Below are 27,475 nucleotides of genomic sequence, written 5' to 3' on the forward strand. Positions count from 1 at the left end.
AAACGGGTTGGATGGGTAATTGTATACACATGGAAGTGGTTAGGAGACAAAGAAATGATGAAACGAGATGCAGAGAAAGCATTGTGTGAACATTTTTGGAGTGATAGAAGAAAAAATAATTGAGACGTATATGCCCCCCCCCCCCACCCCCCCACACACACACACACACTCCTTTTCCACTCCTGATGATTGTAATTAAAAATACGCACTGACATTAGGCTACAGTGACAAAATTATGTGCGCCTGACAGTCATTCAATCCAACTACCCCCCCCCCCCCCCCCCCACATCACCACCACCTTTAAAATGAAAAATTAATGAGTCATGCAATACCGTCTATGACAAAACTCCTCCAACATTACATCTCCATGCATCTGGATCATTCAGTCACTGTTCCCATTAATGCTGCCGTATTCCAGAGCAGTTTTTCCAGCGTATTGTCTCCAGTCGTGCACACAAAACCCTCATTTAAATAGGGCATTCTCCAAGACTTTGCACCTGTTGACATTTGTGCAAGCAATCTTGGTAAATTACCCGCAAACCGCGGTTCAGCCCCACACGCAAAATTCTAGATTGCGCAAGCAAATTAGTGCACGCAAACTGGGATCTCAGTAGATCCGGCTGTGGTTGTCATTAACAGCTGATCTCATCTTTCTTCTTGGTTTGAGAATGTACTGATCATTCAAATAAATGTTTGGTGTTTTGTCCAAAGCTTTGCTCTTTATTGAAGATAACATCCATAGTCTTTGCAGTATCTTTAAATCTGCGTATGACTTTCGTGTGCAATTTTTCATCAAATCTGTAAAACCCGAGTCATGGCCTAAGTATGACTAATCCATAAGTCTTTCTGTGATTACTCACCTGAATCTCTTCCCTCACAGTGAAGAAGTTCAAAGTGTACTCCACCATAAACAGTCCATTCGTTTACAAACAGAGTAGGTCACTTTTTTCAAATTTTCAAAATTTGTCGTGACGTGCATTGTGGGAAGCGAAGCTCCACACAGCCACAGTAGCAGCAACAACAAACATGTCGACCAAGTGAAAGCGGGTGCGTTTTAAACTCCTCAAATAACAATATGAGTATTGTCTTCTCTGTGGTTTTGTTACAATATAGAGAAACTTATCCATGCCCTCGATCTTAAATTGCGATCAATCTTCCTTGGTCATATGATCTGCTTTTTTTGGCTACGCTGTGGCTTAGTGGTTAGCGCTTCTGCCTCACAGATAGATGGTTGAGCTGCACGGATTTCCTCTGATTTCATCTAATAATAATAATAATGGATTGGATTTATATAGCGCTTTTCTAGACACCCAAAGCGTTTTACATTATTGACCCATTATTCATTCGCTCTCACATTCACACTCTGCCATTGAAAACAGTTTTACACAGTTTAATTCTCCCGTCGGTGCCCATGACCAAGTTACTGATGAGGATTTGGAGTCACTCCCTGAGCACCTTCAATAGTAGATCTTAATGCAGGGGTGTCAAACTCATTTTAGATCTGGGGCCACATTCAGCCAAGTATGATCTGAAGTGGGGTGGACCAGTAAAATAATAACATAATTATATATAAATAATTTCAACTTCAAACTTTCCTCTATGTTTTGGAGTGAAAAAAGTAAAATTATGATGAAAATGTTTACATCTACCAACTATCCTTTAAAACAATGTGAATAAAATGAACAAAATGAAATTTGTTCAAAAAACTAAGTGCAATTTTAACAGTATTGTGTCTCAGTTTTTCATTTACACATGTAAATTACGACTCACAGATCATAGCGGATCAACAATTACACAAAATATTTAATAACAGGCAGAATATTGGTAAACTTGCACTTCAGACATTTCAAAATGTTTATATTTGTTCAGATTATTTGCGTTTTTGTGAAACAATAGTTTGAGTGTAAATACAGTGAAATGACATGAAAATGTTTACATTTAGAAAGAGAAAAATTTGGAATTTATAGGTTATTATGATAGTATTTTAGCGATCTGACCCACTTGAGATTAAATTGGTCTGTATGTGGAACCTGAACTAAAAGGATTGATATCTTCAGTGTAATATTTGGATTTCACAAATTCATCCCACGGACCAGACTGGACCCTTCGGTGGGCCGGATTGGATCCCAGCCCGCATGTTTGAGACCTCTGTCTTAATGTGTGTATGCTAATGCTAATACTAATGCTAGGTATTGAGTGTGTTTTCGGATGGGTAAAATTTCCCAACAGGGATATAAAAGGATTTAACATTTTACACTATTATCCATAACCTTTTTCAGAACATGCCTCTAAATATAAGCTCTGTCAAAACTAGGAAGATCTCTACATTTAAAGTAGTTACTCTGCTTTATCCTGCAGAGGTTTTATAAAGTTCAGAGAAGTGTAACAAAATAATAACTCATGTTTTTTATGATCTGAGGCAGTGACAAATTACAGAAGAACTCGGTGAGCTGTTTTTCTGACTCCTTAACTTTAATGTGCAGTCAGTCTGAGTTATACAACAGTGGAAAACACGACATTAGAGTCTAAAAACATTTTTGGTTCATTATAAAACTCCGGCGGGGCAAATTAGGCCGCCACAGTCGAGGTAATTAATAGGAAACACTGCAGCTGTCACAGATTAAATGTGTTTACTTCATCAATGAGCAGCTTTGTTCAGGTTTCATCCAGCCATTAGCAAAATGCTGCAGTAATAGAAGTCTAAAATGATGCAAAAATTGTAGAGTTTCAAACTAATAACAACAAAAAAAAGCCTCAAGAAACCCATTGAAAACCTGTTGAAAAGTGGTTAGAGTTAAGCTGTAACCTGCCTTCATTTAGTAAGAGGTGAGAAGACATGTGAGTTGCATTGTTGCATTGTGGGTTGTGATTCTACTCCAGACGGTCGAGCTTCATACTTGGATTCCTTCATGATTCAAGAAGTTTTTTTGTCATATACACAGCAGTACTGAACAATGAAATTCTTACTTTGCAAGTTCCCTTTACACGACTAACGTAAACAATTAAACTAAACTAAAATGAAATAAAGGAAATAAACTGTACAATTAAAACAATTTAACCCTTTATTGGACAAGTTACTACTTTTGGTATTTTCCGCACACATTACAGGACAGTAGTTGCTTTTCCATTGGACATCTGCGCAAAACTTTACCGATATTTACTAAATGTCAAAAAAACAGAAGTGCGTAATGTCCGTTTTTCCATTAACTCACAAATGCGATGATTTGTTTATTTATTATCGTGAGATGGCATGAGAAGTCAATCCATAAACATGGTGACAAATGTAAATATTGTGTTGATTTACAGATATATTCATTATTATTATATATTACCCCTCTATTCCGTACTAAATTAAAAAATGATCGAGCTTCCTGGTGTGTCCACACATACCATAACATATTTCTTTTAAAACTCCTCTTCTTCACTTGTTCTCATGTCCATCGACATCTGTTTTTTTTTTTAATTCATCTGACTCTAGTTGTGGAAAAAGGTCTTTCCATTGCAGTTTTGCGTGATATACCATTTGTGATATGCCTGAAAAATCACCTCTGGCCAGCGCAAAAACTTTTAATTGAAAAGTGGTGAAATTGACGTTTATCCATTAGGTACATTTTCACGCGCAAGCTATATTCACACAATTTGAGGATCAATGGAAAAGCGACTATTGATTCACCAGTAAAACCCGTGGAGTTTGATCAATGACAGTGGATAGAGACACTTGTTCTATATCCAGTTAATGATAGATTTTCCTGAAAGAATGATTCAGTTTCCTGGTGTGTCCACGCATACCGCGACATGTTTCTTTTAAAACTCTTCTTCGCTTGTTGCAACATCCGTCAACATCTGTTTTTTTGTTTTTCATGTGACTCTAGTTGTGGAAAAAGGTCTTTCCATTGCAGTTTTGCGTGATATACCATTTGTGCTACGTTTGGAGTTTTGGTGAAATTATTGTTTTTCCATTAGGGAATTTTTTATACGCAAGTTATATTCATGCAATTTTAGGGTCATTAACAGTGAGTGTACCTGCTTTGTTACGTACCATAAAGTAATGGTACTAATGTAAATAATGATGTTCAAAGGGATAATGTGGATGTGGACAGGTGTCTGGATCAGCACTTACGTTGTAATGTTCTAAAAGTGATGTTCAAAAATACATGTTCCTTTTATCATACATGCGCTTTTCTTGTATTTTTTTATATTTACTTACTTACTTATTTACTTTACTCACTTACAGGTAAGGAACCAAATATGGTAACTTCATTAACCTTGATTTTCTACATAACAATACAAAATTTTGAAAAATTTCACAAAAGTAAGTAAGTTTTGTTATATCCTCCATTAAAACACTAAGTTTGAAATTTAGAATTTCAGAGTATTCCAATAGTTGCTTTTCCATTGACCCTCAAATTGTGTGAATATAACTTGCGCATAAAAAATTACCTAATGGAAAACATTTCTGCCAAGACTCTTGTTTATCGAAGAAAAGATTTTGCGCTGGGAAGAGATGGTTTTTTTGGGCATAGCGCAATTGGCATAACACGCAAAACTGCAATGGAAAGACCTTTTTCCACAACTGGAGTCGTGAATAAAAAAACAAAACAAATGCTGACAGATGTTAGAACAAGCGAAGAAGAAGAAGAAACATGGCGCAGTATGTGTGGACACACCAGGAAACCCAATCATTTTTTAAATTTAGTACAAGATAGAGGGGTAATATATAATAATGATGAATATATCTGTAAATTGACACGATATTTACGTTCGTCACTATGTTTATGGAATGACTACTCGCGTCATCTCGCAATAATACATAAACAAATCATTGCATTTGGAATTTAATGGACGAAGAGAGGTGATCGACACGCACATCCAGAGAAAGAGAGGTGTGCAGGATCCCAAAAAAATGATTAAAAAAAAGGAAGGTCCGCACAACCTGTGAGCTCCCAAAGCATTTATTAAACCAGGTGACATTTTGAGCCGGGGCCCTTCGTCAGACTAAGGACAGATAGGATTACACAGGTGTTTTATATGGAGTGTCTAATCACAGTAACACGTGACATGGAATATACATCATCTTAGAAAAGCAAAAAAAAAAAAAAATTAAACTTCTCAAACATATAATCAATCATAAATAGTCAACAGTCAAATGTTTCAAATATCCACAAATACAAATAATTGTAGTGATCCAGCTGCTTTCAACTCATACAAACAGATATTAATCGAGTTTCTTTACATTCATATAAGTCCATGTAACTATACTGCCCATCTGATTTAATGGACAAACCAACATCACACACTTCTGTTTTGTCGACATTTAATAAATATTAGTAAAGATTTGCACATACAGTATGTCCACTGGAAAAGCGACTAAGGAGTGCCTTATTAAGGGTTAAACTAAACTAAAAGGTAATAAAGGAAATGAACTGTACACGATTAGCAAGGAAAAATAAATAGGTAAAATAAAATACAGCGAGTGCTCTGTGCAAAGGGTAAGTGTAAGATTGATAATGCAAGACACAAAATACTGTCACAGTGGTAAGACATTGAGTGCAAATATTATTACTGTTGTGCAAATATGCAAGGATATGTACAAGTGTGAGCTGCAGTCATGTCTAGACGGTTGTAATGCCTTGTTGACTTTCATCAGAGCCTGAAATGCTGCACAACCAACCCACTTTTAGAATCCATTTAAATATTTTCCTCCAGTCTCACTGCTTTATATATTCTGGAGTCCATCTCCTTCCTGTCCAATAAAGCCTCATGGATCTGCGTTAGGCTTCTTACTGTTGGAGCAGTGACTGAACAGACTGAGGCCCTTAGGGGTCTGAGCCTATTTTGGCCGTTAGTAGTTTTGATTTTGCCTTTATATACTACATAAAGAAATGTTTACTATAGCCATGTTTGGTATCTTTTTTTTTCAGCACAACTTCATTTATCTCATCTGCCTACTATTATTTTTTTCACTTTAACCTACTATATCAACACAAAAGGACAAAAAACACACAAAAAAACATAAAATCCGATTTAAAAAAAGTGTATAATTTGTTGCATAAAAAACACAAAGATGCTTAACGAACCTTTTCAAAGACTTTAAAAGTAAATATTGGTTCCACATATTAGGTATTTAACCCTTTCATGCATACTAGTCACTACAGTGGACAGTTATTCTACAGCTGTTCTCTTGTATATTCATGGGTTTTGTTGTTTTAGTTCCATATCAGCCAACACAGTGGACACTTATGCACCATCCCATACACAGCAATTCATACCATGACTGTTACTTTGCTGTTCTTGATAAACCTAATCTGCAGTAACAGGTTTTAGTATAAATCAATTGCTAATTGTTATTAGACTGTAATGAACAGTTTTCTTAATCAAAGTTTTTTTTTTTTTTTTTGTATATTATCTCCATGAAGTGAGTAATAACTAGTATTAGAGTATGTTAAAATGTGAAAAAACATCATATTAGCTGCATGAAAAATGGTTTAATTTCATAGTTTTCACACAGTATATCACTTTCTGATGAGGGGTTTTAAATACATGTTACTTTGCTTCAAAAATTGAACGCATGGTGTCCAGCTGAGTGAATCCATGAAAAATAGGTTCATAAAAAAAATTCTATCGCATTGTTTTTTTCATGCCTAAAGAGGAATAAAAACACTCAAGAAAAAAAATCTCGACTAAGGTCGTCATAATTCGTGCATGAAAGGGTTAAAATTAAAACTGTAATAAATTAAAATTATACTCAAATATTTGACAGAAAAGCATATCTTTACAGAGGTGTTTTCTCTGGTTTTCTCACCCCCACCCCCCGGTCCTCCCGGTTTCCACATCCAGTTCAGGTGGGGGTCTGTTGAGCTGCATTATGTAATAAATTCCCATTATGTAATAAAAGTTCCAAATGTAATAAGAATGTCACGTCATCTTGTAATAAAGCTGCATTATGTAATAAACTGACGCATTTTGTAATAAACTACGTCAACACGTTATATAGTAAATTTTTTCACATTATGTAGTAGGTTATTACAATTTGAGAAATTTATGACAAAATGTACTTGATACATTTTTATTTAAAAAAAAAAATGTAATAACATGGTTCATTATGTAATAACAATCCGAATTAATATAATTTCAGAGCAATTTAGAAGAAATTAGTCACAGGAGCTACGGGTAATGGAATAACAACTTTAACCACACAGTTTAAAGATTAATTTAGCACATTGTTATTATATTGCTGTGTCAGTTGTGTCTGATACTGTATCTTATGATCTTGGAAAAATGTTCCTTGACACCCTCAGATTGAACAGCAAACATTTATTGTGTGTTTTATTGATTTATGTCACAGAGATAAGCTCTAGTCCATTTTCCTGAAAATAAAAATGTGTCAAGTGCATTTTGTAATAAATTTCTCAAATTGTAATAACTTACTACATAATGCGAAAAAATTTACTACATAATGCATTGAGGTAGTTTATTACAAAATGCGTCAGTTTATTACATAATGCGGCTTTATTACAAGATGACGTGACATTCTTATTACATTTTGAACTTTTATTACATAATGGGAATTTATTACATAATGCGGCTCAACAGGGTCATTCTCACCCTTACCTGTAATGCTAATGCAGTCTGTGGATTAGAATCCGCAGATTTGGCCAGTTTTTTCTGTTTTGAAAAAGGACAAAAAAATGACGAAGATATGATCAGAAATATAACTCCCCCCCATGCCACTTTCATACTTTTACTCACGTTTGTTTGATCCAGGTTCAAACCGTCATATCTCTGGTTGTGTTTGCTCTATCAACATCAAATAAAAAGTGGGAGAGTGGTTCAAGTCTGCACTTTCGAATGCAATTGTCCCCAGTGGTCTACGTGACCGACTTTCGACGCTATGTGTTGAAAATATCATGTGATTGAGTCACAGGGCTGTGAGCGTGGACCCCTAAAGGTTAAAGGATGGTAATATCTGCAGCACTGATACTTCAGTTATATCTGCAGATACATTTTCTACTTTCCAGTCCTCTCTTAAGGCAAATTGTTATAGATGTTTGTTTTTTTTTTATCTGACATCTACTCTGTTCTTCATCATCCTGATTTCACACTTTTATAGTTTGACTTGTTCTACCTTTAGGATGTTTTTTTTTTTTTTTTTCTTGTTATGTTTGCCACTCTGTATTACGGAGGAGGAACAGGTTTGATGAATTTGGAGCTGTGATGAGCTAATGAGAGTGACAGAAGTAGGGGAAATGTGAGCTTGGAGGAGATCCAGACAGAGGAAACAGGAGAGACAGCTGAGTCAGTCCTGGCGCTCATTTCAGCTTTGAGCTTCAGGGAAAACCATGAGCACAATTAAATAAATGGTGCTTTAGACTGTAAGAGACTTCCTCCTGTCGCCAGAGAAAATGCTGGCGTTGAGTCTTAAAATCCTGTTCTAAGATGTTGTAATTGTGCATGTAACTTTATTAAATTTTTAATGGTTTAATTGTGCAAAATCATTTTATTTAAATTTTGTAGGCAGACTGCTTCTATAATTCAGTGGAATTTCATCTGTCTATTCCCACCAGATGGTATGTTATGTAGTTGCTATTTTGTACTAAAGGGCTCATATTTTGCTAAACCCACTTTCATTAGTCTTTGGTTCATTTATTTGTGTATTTGGCCCCTAATAGTTCAAAAACTTTGAATTTGAACCCTCCAGGTGCTGCAAAGCTATCTTTATATTCATTCCGGCAAGAATCAAGTGGACATATGCGCAAAACTTTACCGATATTTACTAAATGTCAAAAAACAGAAGTGCATAATGTCGGTTTTTCCATTAAATCACTAATGAGATTATTTGTTTATTTATTATCGCAAAATGACACGAGAAGTTGTTCCATAAACATGGCGACAAACATAAATATCGTGTTGATTTACAGATATATTCATTATTATTATATATTACCCCTTTATCTTGTACTAAATTAAAAAATTATTCGGTTTCCTGGTGTGTCTACACATACTGCGAAATGTTTCTTTTAAAACTCTTCTTCTTCGCTTGTTGTAACGTCCGTCAACATTGATTTTTTTTTTTTTTTTTTTTTTTTATTCACGTGACTCTAGTTGCAGAAAAAGGTCTCTCCAGTTTTGCAGTTTTGCGTGATATACCAATTGCGTTAAAAAAACACCTCTTGGCAGTGCAAAAACTATTAATCGAAAAATGAGAGTTTTGGCGAAATTGTCATTTTTCCATTCAGTAAATCTTAATGCACAAGTTATATCTGTGCAGTTTGAGGGTTGGAACTTGGTATGGTAAACAGATAAAAAAAAAGAACACAAATTAGGAGGGAAGGAACAGGTAAACCAAGGATGTTTAACTGAATATTATACCATCTTATGCTTCTTCTGCAATATTTCAGTGGAAAATGTCCTCTTTACCTCACTACTGACAGCTTTAGTTACTTTTCAGATCCACTTTTTTATCCATTGAAAATAATGTTGCATTAACTGTTTGTGTTAAACTCAAGGATAAAGTGTTCAATATGTAAAAATGTATTTTAACACATTAATGTAGCACAGTAAGACACTTTAAATCTGACATAATTTGACAACACATTCTGCTTTTTTCGATTTCTAACTGCATAACAGACAGCAGTAAAGCCATTTCACCATATTGTTTGCACAAATTACCACTTGAAATCCAGATTTTTCCATCTTTTTTTCCCTCTAACGACTGAAGGTCTGAACAAATGCTAAAATGACTCGTTCCGACGTGTGTTTTTTCGGTTCATCAGGGCCAGAGTGCTGTGTAAACCACAATCTGTCTGGCTCTGACAGTTCTGACTAGACCTGGTGGACGACTCAGTCCGGCTCTGGCCTTTCAGTCTAAACCAGACTCAGCATGGAGGGGATGTTCAATGTTCAGCTCTCGGCGTCTCCACGGGGTCCGACGCTACCCCCTCCACCAAACAGCTGCTTAGATGAGGATCCCGCTGGTGAATGATGGTGTTGTTTGGTGCTTAAAGGAGAGTCTTACAGATGTATAGTCCTGCAAAGTAAATTATTCTGAAAATGAGGATGAGTAATGGTGTTTGCTGTTTTACTGCTTCTGCTGATTTTCTGTTTGTGCTTTCATGTAAATTAAGGGCCAGGTTTATTAACACTTTGCACCAACACAAACCCTCTTTTGTCTTAAAGAAACTGTTGTTGGAATTTAACAGAGACGCATTGTAAAGTATTGTTGGAAAGGAAGGGAAACACTTGTTTTTGTGGGTAGTCTTTATTACCCCCGCCAAGGAGGTTATGTTTTTGTTAGCGCTGGTTTGCCTGTTTGTCTGTCTGTCTGTGTGCAAGATAACTCAAAAAGTTATGGATGGATTTGGATGAGAATTTCAGGAAATGTATGCTCTATGAGTGCTTTTCTAGAAGAGACAGCACAGACTGGAACTAAAATTTGAACAATTTCTACAATATTACATCTGTTATTATTAACACAACTACAGATCACAGTGGATCCATAAATGCACAAAACATTTAGTAACAGGCAGAATATTGTTCAAATTGCACATTTCAGGTTGTTCATCTTTGTTTTCATTTATGTATTTATTTGCATTTCTTTGTGAAAGAATAGTTTTGTAAATGTAAATATTTTCACAGTGTAATGTTTTTTTTTCACTTAATTTTTTTCCACATAATTTTTCACAAAGAAAATTGGTAGTTGTCATTATTTATGGGTTATTGTGTTGTTATTTTTACTGTAGATCACATTGGTCTGTATGTGGAACCTGAACCAAAATGATTGTGACAACCTTGACTGTTCAGCTTCATTTTTGCACTTTCATCCTATGGGCCCGAATGGAACCTTTGGCGGGCCAGATTTGGTCCCCGGGCCACACGTTTGACACCTGTGTTGTAGAAGATGACGGTGTTTCCACGGTAACCATGGAGCCTCTGAACGCCCAAATGATTCATATCTGATGACCATAAAAAGATGACAAACTGCATTTTACACCAATTATTTACATGTATTGATAGGACTAGTGGATCAACAGGTATTAAATATTTTAGATCAGTAGATGCTGTTGGTTGTTAGTGGATGTTTGGGTCTTTATGGGTTAAATGGTGACAGACGAGCAGCTTCAGGCTCCTTCTTTGCCTGGAAGGATTAGCAGAACATCTATGATTAGTGTAATGAGTGCGGTTTGCTTTTAAAGTCGTTGTAATGACTCTCACCTCTGTGGAACGCCGACCTTTCACAGCCACTTCCTGACAAAACCACAACGTGCGATCCATCAATAAAGAGGTGATTTGTTTAGCAGCAGGTTTAGCTGTAAACTTCTGGGTTTGAAGATGGAGTTCATTAGAGATTCCCAGTGGGTCAGCACATTTCAGTGTACGGTATCAATCCTAACGGCTGACTAATCAACCGCTGAAAGACGCTGCAGGTTGTTTTCAAAGCAGACTTTATTTGCATAGCAGCGTGGACGCATATGTAGAGCTGGAACTTGGCTTAAACACCCAAGAAGAAGAAAAATCATGTATGTCTTGTTCTCTGCCAGTACAGATACATTTAGATCTAGGTGTTTGTGCATTCAAACACAAATTGGTGTTATTCTATAGCTTCACATACAGATTTTTATGCAACCTGGCTTTATACCTGTTTATCTCAAGGTTATTTCTTTAGTTTTATTGGTTTATAATCACAGCATGAGTTTTAATTTAATTTTAATTTAATTTAAAGCGCATTACTTTAATGCACTTATATCATCACACTACCAACAAATCAGGAGTTATTTAAATTCAGTGCCATTTTATTCAAGTGACATTTGTTGTAGAAAGAAATGACACCATAAGAAAATTAGATTTTATATATATACTCAGGGAATTATGAACAGGGATGTTAATAAATGAAAATATCAGTTCTGCAATATATCGCGATATTTCAATATATGACGATATTTCATTTCACAATACTGTATCAATATTTTAAAGTATTTATTCAAATGCAGATATGGCAGAGGTTCATTTTTGTTTTTCTTTATTGTTTATATCTTATTTATTATTATTTAACACTGTTTTATTAAATAATGGTTATTTGAAGCATCCTAAAAGCACTTTTTACTGTCTGAGAGGCAGATGGTAGTTCCTTTGGAAACTAGGAGAATTAGAAAAATTTTGTGATATAGCATTAGATCCTGTTCTGAAATAAAAATGTGTTTAGTATTTGTACATGTTTCTGGTTTAATTCAATCCTTCCAGGAAATAATCATTAAAAAAAAAAAGAAACAAACAAAAAATTGCCTTTTTAACAGTATCATGATATATCGTGATCCTAGTATTGTGATTTGTATCGTATCGCCAGCTTCTTACCGATACACAGCCCTAATTATGAATGACAGGACTACAGCTGGGTGTTGTTATTATTATTATTATTATTAATATTAATAATAATAATAATCATCATCATCATCATCATTAGCAAATGAGTTTTTATAGACACTTGAATTTGGATTCATTTGACATGTCATGCTAAAGAACTCTTCAGTTTTCTGTGTTTTGATAAAATAACCTTTTTATTTACTTTGAGCTTCTTTGAAAATCTAAATTAAATATATGAGAATACCCAATTTTCACTGAAAAATGCAGAGGATAAAATATGAAATGGTTTAACCCATAAAGATCCAAACATCCACCACCAACCAAAAGCGCCTAATTACCTAAAATGTTTAATACCTGTTGATCCACTAATCCTATCAATACATGTAAATAATTGGTGTAAAATACAGTTTGTCATCTTTTTATGGTCATCAGATATGACCCATTTGGACGTTCAGAGGCTGTGTAGTGAAAATAGAAACACCATCGTCATTCTACGACATTGATTCACCAGTAAAACCCATGGAGTTGGATCAATGACAGCAGTCGTAGATATTTGTTTTATGTTCAGTTAGTAATATGTTTTGCTGAAAAAGTCACTTTTTCTTCAGTTTTCTCCGTTTTTTTTATAGTAGTCTTCAAATTTAATCTGAGCTTTTATGAACATCTGTATGATCAGTACATTAAATATTGGAAAATAGCTGATTTTCACTGGAAAAATGAGGATTATTTTATAATAAATGGTAGCAAATCACTTAAGAAATGTTAAATATACAGAAAAAAAAACATTTGGGAACTACCGCAAAAGTAGCACTGGGTCGCTGTGGGTTAATCTGCAACCTCACCACTAGATGTCTCTAAATATTACACACCCATTTGGACGTTCAGAGGCTCCATAGTTACCGTGGAAACACTGTAATCTTCTACAACATTGATTCAGCAGTAAAACCCATGGAGTTTGACAAGTGGCAGTGGATGGAGATGCATATTTTTACAATCAGTTATTGTTATCTTTTCTGAAAAAGTAACTTTTTCATCATTTTTCTGTGTTTCTGATTTAATAACCTTTGAATTTATGCTGAGCTTTTATGAATATGTACATGGTCAGTAGATTGAATATCAGAAAATGCATAATTTTTACTGAAAAAAGGCAAAATACAGAGGATAATATAATACATTGTAATGAATCAGTTAAGAAGGTTGAATCTCCAACAAAAAAAAAAATCATTTGGAAAGAGACAGAAAAAATTGAAGAAAAGTTATGTGGTCTGATGAGTCCAGATTGATGGAATTGGATCAATGACAGTGAATGGAGACACTTGGTTTATGTTCAGTTAATGATAGATTTTACAAATAAATTCACTTTTTCTTCAGTTTTCTGTTTTTGATACAACAACCCTAAACTTTAATCTGAGCTTTTCTGTACATCTACATGATCAGTAAATAAAATATAGAAAAATACCCGATTTATACAATAAAATACAGAGGATGATATCATAAATAAATGGTGATAAATCACTTAAGAAAGGTTAGATATAGAGAATTTCATTTGGGAACTGACATAAAAGCAGCACTGGGTATTTATGGGTTAAAAATTAAAATGCAGATTAAAACACTTCTGGAAAACCAAGAGATAAAACGTTTTCAAAAGGGCTTAACTAGTCCAGTTGAACCGAGAAGAACCACCAAGAACATGGATCATAAGGTTTTCTGTGGAGCATTTCCTGTGTGGACTCTAGGTTTGGATTTCTTGGTGGTATCATGTTCTGAGCCTCAGACTCATTAATCAGCACGGTTCACTTGTTGTACATCCACCTGTTTTATCCGTGTGGTTTGATTAATTACAGTTTTTCCTCACGGATCCGGCGTTTGTAGAGTAGTGAACTGCCCTCATTATTTTCCTTTTGCGTGGTCAGCATTAGGCTCTGTTGGAGCAGATTGAGCTTAATTAGGTTATTCATGAACTTCTTCCTATTGTGTGTGTTTTTTCATGGTTTGTTTGGATTCTGTTTGTGTTGAGTATATTTGTTAGAGATAGACCTCGCTTGGCATTGCTACTTATTCTATTTCTGCCCCTAATCTGATATATGGTGAGTTAGATCATGTGTTATGTTTGTGTGTCCAGTATTGGTTTTTGTTGTGTGATCCTTGCTCTGATTGGCTGTAGGTTTGTCCAATTGCATCGTAAATTCTGGTCTGAATTGATCTGATGTTAATGATAGACTAATAGGATAATAAGATACTACTTCTAATATGATAGACTAATAATTACCAATGAAAGATGAGCGTAGAATCAAGTTTGTATCCTCAAAACTGCCCAGAATTTGTATCACTCCTCTAAAAATGTCCTCTTTTTTCAAATCTCCCTTAGTTAGTCTTTGTTTTATTTTTTTTCTGCAAAAACATGTGTAATGTTTGAAGATGCTATGATTGTTTTTAACCCTGTAAAGCCTGAACCATTAAATCATTGACAGAAAATTCCAGTTCTTTGAAACTGGAGCCTTTATTTGTCCTTCTGAACAACCCCAATTTTTTTTTTTTTTCAAATATCAATTTCCATGTATGACTTTCAATCTTGTATCATATTTGACACATCGGGTCTCAATGCTCAAATATTATTATTTTTTCACAAACAAAAACAAAATATAACATAAACATGTCTGACAAATTGGCAAAGTTCTGGTAATGTTCTGGTAATGTAGTTCTGGTAATGACAGTCTTGTAGCATCACTGGAAAGGCCTCTGGGGAACAAATTCTTCCCCCCAGTGGATTATCTGTGTATTGTATTTATCTAATTGTGTTCATCAGGTTTTTCAAGAAAAAAATTATCACACTGATCATGTAGAGGGCTTAAAACTCATGTATCAAATATGATATGTTTGGTGTTATAGGGTTGAGTGAGAAATACCCAAACTGTAAGCACCCAGATCATATGTTAGTTTTTACACTTTTGTATGTATAAAATAAGAAATATGAAAAGTGCTCTAATAGATAACATCTGTATGAATGATAATGTTGGAGATATTTTGTCTCCTTTTTCAATAAAAGCAAAATGAAAAAAAGATAGATGCATGTAATTTGGAACCGGTTAGAGCATATTCTCTGTAAAAACTGTTAGCATTTATGGTAACTCCAACACAAATCGTCTTTGAAACATCTTTAATTTGAAAGTCAAATCCAATACATTTCAACTGTATTTAATACCAGTTCTCACACTGAGCTGGAAGGGTGATAAATTATTAGTACAAGTAAATTAATAAATGCTCTTTTTGTTATTCCATGTTGATGTTTCTGTTACTTGATGTGAAATCATTCGGACAGTTCTGTGAGGAAGATATTATGCAAGATGAACCCATGTATTTTATTGGATTTTGCTGATCTGATTGTTGATTATGGTTGATTATTCCTAATAAATGTGCTTATTTTAACACTGAAACACTCCAACAGCCACTGGTGACCAAAAGCATCGACCAAACCCAAATATTTAATAACTTTAGAACCACTAATCCTATCAATACTAGTAAATAATCTAGATAAAATACACTTTTTTCAGTCTGCAACACTGACTTAAAAAAAAAAAAAAAAATCCATGTAGTTTGACAAATGAGTGGTTGTAGATGCTTATTATATATTTTGCTGAAAAAGTCATGTTTTCTTTGTTTTGATTTAATAACCTTAGAATTTCCTCCTGAGTTTTTATGATCATCTACATGTTCAGAAATTCAAATGCAGGAAAATAACTGATTTTCACTGAAAAATGCAAAATTCAGAGGATAAAATTCTGATAACTCTTAGTTGTAGGTGTTTTAAAGGTTAAAAAAGCAATGATGTGTGTATGTTGTGCTGCGGTTTTTCGTTTTTTCATTTTTCTAAATAAACATGATCTCTCTCTTTGTCTCCCTCATCCTTCTCTCCCTCCTCTCCCTTCTCTCCCTCCTCTTCTTCCTCTTCTTCCTGCAGGTATGCATTGTGCAAAAGAGGGACACGGAGAAGATGTACGCCATGAAGTACATGAACAAACAGCAGTGCATAGAGAGAGATGAGGTCCGAAACGTCTTTAGAGAGCTTGAGATCCTACAGGAAATTGAACATGTTTTTTTAGTAAATCTCTGGTGACTATCCTATGTTCTTACAATTTCAATGTGGTCTGCACCGTCTGTGAGTCGCATGCTTTTGTCTGTCTGTGCATTTTGCATATTTAACACCAGGGTTTCTCAGTAGGGAAGTGCATGCTCACTCTTACATCCAATGCACCCTAGAATAGATCTTCTTTGTGGGTATTATTCCCCTGCATGTACTGCATGTACTATACTTTCTACTTGTAGCACTGAAGGTATAAAAAACTAAACTTTTATTAGTTTCATGACCAGTGTTGTGCAAGTTACTTCCAGACTGTAATACATTACAGACCAAGGTTATAATAGTTTTGGATTTTTCATTATAGTTTAGTTTTATTTAGTTTTCCCTTTTTTTCTCTAATTCAGTTCGTTTTAATTCATTTTTAGAGCAGGTTTGCTAGTTTTTATTAGTTTGCATTTTTTTTTCTAAATGCTTAGTTTTAGTTTAGTTTTAGTATTAATTTTAGTTTTGTCGTATCTTTTCTCTTCTTCGCCGTCGTATTCAAATAAATCCCCGACAGGACTCTGCTGCTTTCTCCCAACTTCAGTCTCCATGTTTCCAGGTAGAGTCGGGACCAGAAGACGACTCTAAACGACAAGTGATGAGAAGTGACGGACCATGAAGTACTGTATGGTGCCGCTAGCTAAAATTGCTTGAGCGAAATAAATCGCTTTCGTATCAATCCGACATTGACAAAGACAAAAACAAAGGGAATTTTATCCATAATTTTTATACGTTTAAGTTAGTTTTGTAAGCACACAATACAGTTTCAGTTAGTTATCTTTTTTTTTTAGTTGTAGTTTTTATTTATTTCAGTTAATGAAAATATTTTTTCAATTCTAGTTTTTGTCATTTCATTAGTTTTTGTTAACGATAATAACCTTGTTACAGACTACTTGTTACTGTTATTTAAAAGTAATTCCTTACCTTACAATATTACTGTCTCAAAATTGTAATGCATTACATGATTCCTATATTAGTTTTGAGTTGCATAGTAGAACCCCCCCAATACAAGAGATATTAGAGCCTTGGGACACATTGGGACACCCAAAGTACATGTGGACGTATAGCTCAGTAAATAATGCTACGGTCTACGACGTTCGAATCCCAGCAGGAACGCTTCAAACAGGGGGCGGGGCACCGAGAACACCTGTAGATAAATCCGCAGTTGTTAAAGAATTCTAACTAGTCATAGAAACATTAGATTCCCTTGTCATTGCTGATCACAGAGATCATGCTAACTATCTTCTGTAAAGCAGGGTTAGGGTTAGTAATGAGCATACGTCTATGTGGACAATGGACTGTCTTCTGCCGTCTTCACCCATTGGTTGAACACCAACAGGAAATAGAACTTTACAGATGCATTTTTGATTCCTTAAGGTCTCACGGTCTTGCTGTTTTTTTTGTTTTGTCTTTTTTTGAGCAATTAAATAATGGTCAAAAAGTGTGTTGTAACGTAAGCCCCATTGAACATGTACAGAGTAAAATATGACTGAAAATTGATAAGTAATGCCTTACACTACTGCATTACAGGAAAAAGTAATCCATTACTGTAATGTATTACTTTTGTAACATGTTACTCCCAACACTGGTGTTGAACCATGGTTTGGGGATGTTTCACACCTGAATATATGTTATAGATAGATACCAGACAAAGAGTGCCTTTCTGCACTGGAAAAAATCCAAATCTTACCAAGTGTATTTTTCTCATTTCTAGTCTAAATATTTCATCACACTTAAAATAAGACATAATCACCTAAAGAGTAACTTTTCAGTGAGATGTAAGAACTTGTTTTTAGACAATAGATCCTGAAAATCTTATTTCAAGAAATGTTACCAAGATAATTTTCAATTGTTCCATTGGCAGATTTTTTTGTTTGAATTAAAGGTGTGGGAGACTTTCGTGAGCAATTTTTCATCAGATCTGTAAAACCTCAGTCATAGCCTAAGTACGAGGGCTGTTCAATAAGTTCATGGCCTCACCCAGAAATACTGGTTGTTATAATACAGGATGTTACATTCTTTCGTAATGGGATAGTGATGCTTGAACATCGATGGACCAAGTGCATTGCTGTAAATGGAGATTGTGTTGAAAAATAAAATGTAAATTATCAGTCTATGTTGTTCTGTTCTGGGTGAGGCCATGAACTTATTGAATGGCCCTCGTATCATGAATCTGTAAGTCTTTCTGTGATTGCTCACCTGAATTTCTTGCATTACGGCGAACAATTTCGAAGTGCCATCCACCATAAACAAATACCATGTATTTACATTCAGAACCCGGAGGTAACTCGGGCATCTTTGAAATTTTTTGTCGTGGTGTGCATTGTGGGAAATGGAGGCTCATGCTGCCGCTGCAGGCACTGAAAGACTTACAGATTCGTGATACTTAGGCTATGACTGAGGTTTTATAGATTTGATGAAAAATTGCTTACGAAAGTCTCCCGCACCTTTAAGCAAAAACATCTTGAATCACTCAAAAAAAAAATCTGCCATTGGAACCAGTGAAAATTATTTTGGTAACATTTCTTGAAATAAGTTTTTCAAGATCTATTGTCTAAAATTAAGTTCTTATATCTGACTGAAAAGTTACTTTTTAGGTGACTATGTCTTATTTTAACACTGATTGAAATGAGAAAAATACACTTGCTAAGATTTAGATTTTTTCTAGTGTGATTTTCTAGTTTTCGTTTTCAGTGGGCACAGACCAAATGATGGTTCTTTGAATGCAACTGGACTACAACCAAACAGGGAACAGATATTCCATGTTATAGCTTCAAGTGATAATATCTGTTCTCCTTTTATGGAAAACACTAGGGCTGAGATTGTTAACAATGTCAATAGAATCAGATTGCGCAGCCCAAAACAAAGATTTGCTCCATTTTGTATTTATTTTTTTCTTTTTCGGCAATTGTGTTGTAACGCAAGCGCTATTGTGTATACATGTGACGAGTAAAATGACTGAAAGTTGATTAGTAATGCCTTACACTACTGCGTTACAGCAAAAAGTAATCCGTTACTGTAATGCATTACTTTTCTAACGCATTACTCCCAACACTGGTCATGACAGCTTGGGACAAATTTTCCTCCAGAAAGCAACAGCAATTAACTGAAGAAATAACATACACAGGAGAGATATTTCCGAATATTAATTTTGAGTCTGAGCCCACAAAGCACACATTTGATAATTACTGTGGTTGAAAATGACCTGACTCTTCCCTTGAGTCTGATATGTGGGTGAATGGAAGCTGCCTTCATTATTCAACGCTCATCTCAGAGCGGGACACATTTCTAAATGTAATTGGGGACCTGGCACGGCATTCACGGCGAATTACACAAAGCACTTTACTCCGCTGTAATTGGTAGAATGATATTGCACGTGCCCGTCTTTTCTAAGCAACAGCCATCAGAATATTTCATTATTCACGCGTACCGTAACAGATTGATTATATGCAGATATGGAGCAGATGAATTAAGACAAAGACCTGGCCCTGGATTATTTACTAATGAACTTGTGAGCGATTTAAGTCCGATCTACAGGTTTTTGCCTGAGAGGGAAGCCACTCTAGCTGAACAAACTGAGGACATTTTAATGAGCGTACAGTAGTAGGCCTGTGTATTTTTTATAGTATAATTCCCTGCAGGAGTGTATGTCTGCCAAAGCCTTCTGTGTTCTAGTTTTCCATGTGCTGCTCTGCTCTGCATCCAGCACAGTCTCAAATGTCCTTTAGTGGCAGAAACTCTTTACCGTATCACTGCAGCCATGGGGGATGGAGAGGTTTTATTCCTTACACCTCTGCTTTCCAGAGCAGCATTTACATTCCACTAATAATTATGACTAGGCACAACTTTCTGACCAAAACACGAGCGATTATTGCTTATTTCTAGGATTTTGTACATAAATCACCAACATTTCCTGAATTTTGTAAACCAGAAATAACAGATATTCTTCGGATTCACGCTGTAATTTTGGTAGTGGAATACTAGGGATTTATGTGACCACTAGAGGGAGTAGTGAGTCACTCTGCTGGTCTCCCATGGTGGGGAAAACTACCGTACTTTCTGGACTATAAGCCGCACTCACCCCGTTTCCAACGTCTCACCATCGCTTCCTTGATGCCAAGCTTACGTGCAGCAGCTCTATTTCCTTCTTCGTCAGCCGGATCGATTGTAAGCCCAGAAAACATAAATTAGCCGCATCATTTTAGAGTCGAGGGTTCACAGTGTGTGGAAAAAAGTAGCGGCTTGTAGACCAGAAATTACTGTAATACCATGTAGCCTTTGACCAGTGTCAGAAAGTGACCAGATGGGATGAGGACCAATAAGAAACAACTTTTAGAGTGGGTTACTGTTACTGGGGGATAAAAGTTAGAAGCACTGTTGTTGTTTTCTCCACTGGACTCAGCTCTAAATGAAAAGAATGGAGTTTGATTCTGAAATGGCAGCATTTCTTCTACACGGGTGAGTTTGACTCTGAGGCTTATGAAGGTATAAAGTTATTATGGGATGTTATTGTCTTTGCTAGGTTGTCGTTTGTTGATCCATGGTTCAGACTAAACTGTGACAGTTCTGACCTTGTTTGTTCAATTCCAAACAGATCTTTAGTTTAGCCACTGACAACACAAACTGAACAGAAAACAGAGGTGATTAGTGGTTTTACTGTGGCTGTTTTCTGTCCAAAAACAAAGCTAAGCTAACAGAGCTATAATGTAAACTATCAGCTGATGTAGCATGTGAAGATTATAAGACACGGTATTTTTACCAACTGTCAAAAGCTTCTCTGAGTTTTATTTTGAAGAAAGCTTGATGATAGCATCATACAAATGTTTGTATACAATGAACTTTATCCTTTTTTTAAGCTAACAGAGCTATAATGTAAACTATCAGCTGATGCATCAAAAGATAATACAGCATAAAGATGTATAAAGATTATAAGACGCAGTGTTATTTTGAGTGCCTGTCAAAATAAGTGTCGATGAGTTTTAGTTTGAAGAAGAAAACTTGAAGAGCTTTATACAAACTCGCTCTCAGTGAGCGATGCAGTCTGTTCATATGTAGCACTGATTTGTTGGTGGTTTTGGTAGAGCTAAGTGTGTTCTAGTGTTCTTCATGTTTTTTTCATCACAGTACCACTGCATGACATCCTGTGATTGGTCCAAAAGTCTGAAGTATCAAAATGTGTATGAACTGAATCATGATTTAGTTTGATCTGGAACAGTACCTCTTCTATCATTTGGACTAAAGACCAGCTGTTTATCAAGGATCGTGGTCTGGGCATTTTTACATCTTTTGTTTGCGTCAAATTGGAATTCTCAAAAAACAGGAGTAAAGGAAGTAGGAGTGAAAAGAGCTCTTATTTGCTCTTATTTAACTGGACTCATTGGAATCAATGGAGTCTTACATTCTGCAGACAATCAGTGTAGCAGCCTTGTAAGAATGAAACAGACACATGGAACCACTTGAAACATGAAAGACTGGACTAGAAGGATTTCTCAGTCGGTTTGAGAAGAGTGGCGTAAACCATCGTTCAATAGAAAAAATATTGGCTCATAATAACGACGTAAAGACTTACTCCGATTGATTTTCACTGCAATAAATCCATTCTGTGTGTACGTTTGTTCACATGGGAGTAACATTGAGCGGTGATGAGATTCTAGTAGATCTTAAAAGCTTTGAGGATTCTTGATCAACACAATGTTTGAATGCTTCAAGGCCAGAGTTTGTAAAAGCTACAAAGAACTAAGCCAGAACTGAGGAAATCATAGAAATAAAAAGTAAAAAACAAAAAGACCATAAAGATTTTCAGTAGATTAGATGCTTCACAACAGGTGGACCCACTCTGTGTATGTTAAAAAAAAGTAAGTTTCTGATGAACCTTCAGATGTAGAACACTGTTTGGGTCACATGACATGTACTAGTTCATTTAGTTTTTCTAACCTTTAGTGTCATCATCAGGAGTCAAACATCACCTGATTATAGTCTGTTTTAAGTTGCAAATTTGCATTGTTGGAGAATGGATGAATTTACCAGAATTTAGTTAGTTTTTTTTTTTTTTCCTCATGTTTTCGAGAGTTAAACATATGTGGTCTTTTTTTTTTTTTAACTAGATCTAACATTTTGTATTTTTTTATCATTTAGTCACACCTATTCACTTGCATTAATTGAATGAAAAAATGCTAATGCATCGATGCTAATGCATAAACACATTCACTACAGAACATCTGGGGGCCCATATAAGACACATGTGGTACCTCTGGAAAGCTGAAAAACTCCATTTTGCCTTCTTAACATATGAGTAGGTTTAATAAGTGAAGAGTTAGTAACAGAAGGTGGTCTCTGAGGGTTGTGCACAGCTCATCACATTCTTTTATTCAGCATCACTGGCTGCGATTACATGGGTAATGTTTCTTCAATCTGATTCATTCTGATCAAAGCTTTGAAGCTTAGTGTTTACACAGACACTAATCCAATAAGACTGACTTCCTCAAAGTATTTATTCACATTGTAATTTTCTGTGTGGTAATTTTGCACATTCTGGTGGAAATAGAAGGAATTAAGATGGGCAAGATGCTCCCACATTATATACTCAGTGCCAATGAAAACGCAACACTTGAATGTGTTTTATTGTTCCTGAGCTGCATCAATATGTTTAGGTTTCACCTGTATAAAATAATCCCAGACAATTTCTTAACAACCTGAGACGGGTTGTGCTATTGTCACACTTGAATGAACTTGTCTGCATTCATAAGACTTGTTTTTCTCATTGCTCAGCAGTGAACTGCTCAACTTAAGGAATGGTGGTCAGTTAAGGAGTGGTCATGTTCTGTATATAAAGGCAAGCTGAAAAGCACCAAAATCATTTGCAATAACTCAGCGATGCCTAGACTGACACGTGACCAAAGATGCCATGCTATGGGGCTCCTGGAGGCTGGAATCTCTGCTCGGCAGGTGGCGTGCCGTTTTGGATGCAATGTGTCCACCATAGTTAGGATGGAACAGAGGCATGAAGAAACTGGCTCACCTGCAGACAGACCTCGCCCTGGACCAGCATGTGTGACCACGCCACAGCAGGATCGCTACATTGAGCTGCAGCACCTCCGGGACCGCTTTGTGACTTTTGGTTTTGGGGGTCCTTGAGTTTCTTTCTTTATCCTTATTTTTTGTCAACAAATTTGGATGTGATTTTTTATTTTTACTGTATAGAAATGGCCTATGATTAATTCCAAAGAGCTTATGGAATAAAAATCCTCATCGATTTACAAAAATATAAGAATCTTCAAGTGTTGCGTTTTCATTGGCACTGAGTATATTTTTTTTACCCTTAAGGCTACAGACAAGTTTGGTTTCTTTACCACCATGTTTCTGCACCTTCTAGAAACTCATCATGTGACTTAATGTTAACTCTGTGTGGGTCCAGGTTCATGTTAAGTGTTTACATGGCCAATATTTTACTTTAGAACAGATTTTTTACCCCACCCCCCAAAGTGAAGGCAAGGGGTTTTATTTTAAGTTCAGTTTGTTTCTTTATTTCTTTGTTTGTTTAACACTCTAGCACAGTGGTTCTTAACCTTGTTGGCAGTACTGAACCCCACCAGTTTCATATGCGCATTCAACGAACCCTTCTTTATTAAAAAATACAATATGATGTTTTTCAAATTCAAGACACAGGTATATGTTTTACTGGTACACAAAATGAACCGTGCATTAACATCACTGTGTTCAAAGAACAAAACCAATACAGTGCATGAACTCACAACAAATTCCATACCTTTTCACAAAGACATGACCTTTTTTAATACAACCACACTGAAATGGTTTTAATTTTTAACCTTATGTATTCCAATAATGAACTTATTGTATTTATGCTATTTATCATTTTTAACATTTTAACACACACCCATCACCTAATTTCCATCAGGCTACAATAATAATGAATATTTACTGCAAATCAGTGACTTCTGCTGTTGTGTATATGTATGTGTAGGCCGTCAGGTCAACCCGGTTTTCGTTTCATCTCGCTCCGAACTTTCCGAACCACGCAATTTTGACATAAAAAAAAAGATAATTGCATGTAGTGTATCAAAAAAAAAAGTTCTCGTTATACTCTTTCAGTATTTTTGTGATCGTTGTTTTATTAGGGCACTAGCTCAGCTTTAGCGTAATACGATTTCTCCATCCACGACGGTGCGTCGGTCGTCACATGATTGTAACTGACCAGTGCGGTGACCGAAAAATGTAAACAAACGCTACACATGGCTGCCTCTGTGGTTAACAGGAAGTAGCAAAAGTCATAACAACGATGTGGAAAATACTAAAATAATTCATCATCAGATGAGTAGAAGAGATTATAAACACTTCCGGATGTGTTGTAGTGCTATAAGCAACAACAATACACCGTGTATATTGGATGTCAATCAGAGAAAGAGTCTCCGAAGCCGTTTGTTTACATACATGGACCTAGCCCAACACACACACCCGACTAATGAGTCGAGTGTGTGTCTTGACCTCCGCCGAACCCCTGAGAATGACTCACTGAACCCCTAGGGTTCGATCGAACCCAGGTTAAGAACCACTGCTCTAGCAGCAAAACTATTGGGTGAATTCATACCAAACTGTGTTTATAGATTCCCAGAATAGATCTGAATACATTTTGGGAAAAGTAGGTCAAAGTTAAGATTTTTTTTTTTTTTTTTAAGAATTTTTAAAATCTTTTTTTTCCCCATTTACTTATAATGGACAAAATTAAAAATGTCTGTAGCAGCAAAACTATTGGTTGAATTCATACCAGAGCCTGACCAAAATGGGATTTTTTGGGGTAGATTCGGATACTTATATTGGGGCCTAAAAAAGTCGATATCCAATATCTCGGCCAATATCTGATATATTGTCCATCCTTGTTGGAGCCCGGGGGTAGCAGTCTGTGATTTTTGGAGGGGGGAGGTGTCCATCCTTGTTGGAGTGGGGGGGGTAGTGGTCTGTGATTGTCGGACTGGAAATGAAAGTGAAACTGACACACTTTTCTATTCCTCTGACTCTCCAGGCAGCACAGACGCACAGGAGCAGTGAGCGACAGAATCTCTGCAGCAAAAAAGTTAATGAAGAGGTTAAATAGTGGTGGATGTTGATTAATCAGTCAAGCTTTAATTCATACCAAACTGGGTTCATAGATTGCCAGTGACCCAGAATAGATCTGATGACATTTTGGGAAAAGTAGGTCAAAGTTCACTTTTTTTTTTTAGGAATTTGTAAAATCTTTTTTTCTCCTTTTTTATTATATTGTGCGAAATTTCAAAGGTCTATAAAAACATCAATTTTGTTTCAGTTTACTTCAAACTTGGCACATATATGGAGGCAACTGATATGCTGATATCAGCACATGCATAGAGATGATGACATCAGCTAGATCGATGCCAAAATAATCTACAACACATGTGAGGGGCGGGGTTTGATGTGCCTGGCACCACTTGTTACCTCTTTATTTCAGACTGAGAATTCATCCAGATTTGTCCCATCTCTTCTAACCGAGTTGATACATGAATCATTTTTATTCTGACTGTCCTGTTTCCATTACAGTTAGGGGTGTTAGAAAATATCAGTTTTGCAATATATCGCGATATTTCATTTCACAATACTGTATTGATGTTAAAAAGTACTGTATCAATGTTTTTAGGTATTTATTCAAATGCAGATATGGTGGAAGTTCATTTTTGATTTTTGGTTTTCTTTATTGTTTATATCTTATTTATTATTATTTAACACTGTTTTATTAAATAATTGTTATTTGAAGCATCCTAATAGCACTTTTTACTGTCTGACAGGCAGATGGTAGTTCCTTTGGACACTAGGAGAATTAGAAACATTTTGTGATATAACATTAGATCCTGTTCTGATCAAATAAGAATGTGTTTAGTACCTGTACGTATTTCTAGTGTAATTACATTTTTCCAGGAAATAGTCTTAAAAAAACGAACAAACAAGAAATCGCCTTTTTAACAGTATCATGATATATCATGATATATCGTGACACATCGTATCGTAATCATGGTATTATGATTTGTATCGTATCACCAGATTCTTGCCAATACACAGCCTGAATTACAGTTATTACTGGAATATTAGGGTCCATATACACACAGTTAGTGTTTCATTTGTAATCTCTTCTTAGTGTGATTTCAGTCAGATTGAAGCAGTATTTTCAATACAACTACAACATATGTTCACTTTGTAGAGATGCTCCAGCCAAGGCCGATGCATGTTATATCCAGACTAGTTTAATATTTCTGTACACAGTGGATAGCGATAGTTGCTAATGTGTTTGTTTCATGGACCACTACGTCTGATCTCCATATTGAAATGTCATTATCTGGAAATTAAGTGCTTAGCAGAGAGTTCTTCTGTCAATATGTGCCACCCCAGTACCACAAGGCAAATAGAAAAAATATATTAACATTCACACCATGGAATTTTTTCAGTTGCACGTTCAACATTAAAGATCCCACTCTTCAATAATCAATAGCAGCCTGAGGTGTGTGATTTTATTGGCTGGAGCATGGAGCTGCATCAGGTTCACCACATTACAGTGAGCTGCCATATGTTACCTTCCATACGTTATCAAATTAAAAACATCAGGCTTTGATTGTTTTTTTAATTATGTTTTATCGCATTTTGTGGTAAAGATCACAAAATGTATTTCCCGCTGCTAGGCAACACTTAACGGCTGAAAGGAAATAATTGAATTTCCTGACTCGCCTGGTCCTGAAGGTCAGTCTGTTTTTATTCATTAGGTTGGCTGAACATAGTGAAGGGGAACTCTATATAAGTGATGTTTATTGTTATAATAGTTGAGTGTTTGAAGAGTTAGTTTAGTTCTTAACAAAGCTCCAGTTCTGTTGCCATAGTTACGGAAATTTTAACAAAGGCAACCTTTAGAATGAAAAGCACCGTTAGTACCGTACAACTGCCAGCCGTATTTTTTGGGATAATCTATACAATACAGTGTCT

General features: G+C 35.7%; 1 protein-coding gene across 1 annotated transcript in view; it reads left to right on the forward strand.

The window, feature by feature from the left end:
• Positions 1-27,475, forward strand: part of stk32c (serine/threonine kinase 32C) — a 271,928-nt gene that overhangs the window by 160,283 nt on the left and 84,170 nt on the right. Inside the window, exon 3 of the mRNA XM_030156106.1 lies at positions 16,316-16,467. Within this exon, the coding sequence (XP_030011966.1) occupies positions 16,316-16,467 (152 nt within the window). The remainder of the gene's footprint in view (positions 1-16,315; positions 16,468-27,475) is intronic.

Source organism: Sphaeramia orbicularis, chromosome 15, assembly GCF_902148855.1.
Source record: "Sphaeramia orbicularis chromosome 15, fSphaOr1.1, whole genome shotgun sequence".
NCBI lineage: Eukaryota > Metazoa > Chordata > Actinopteri > Kurtiformes > Apogonidae > Sphaeramia > Sphaeramia orbicularis.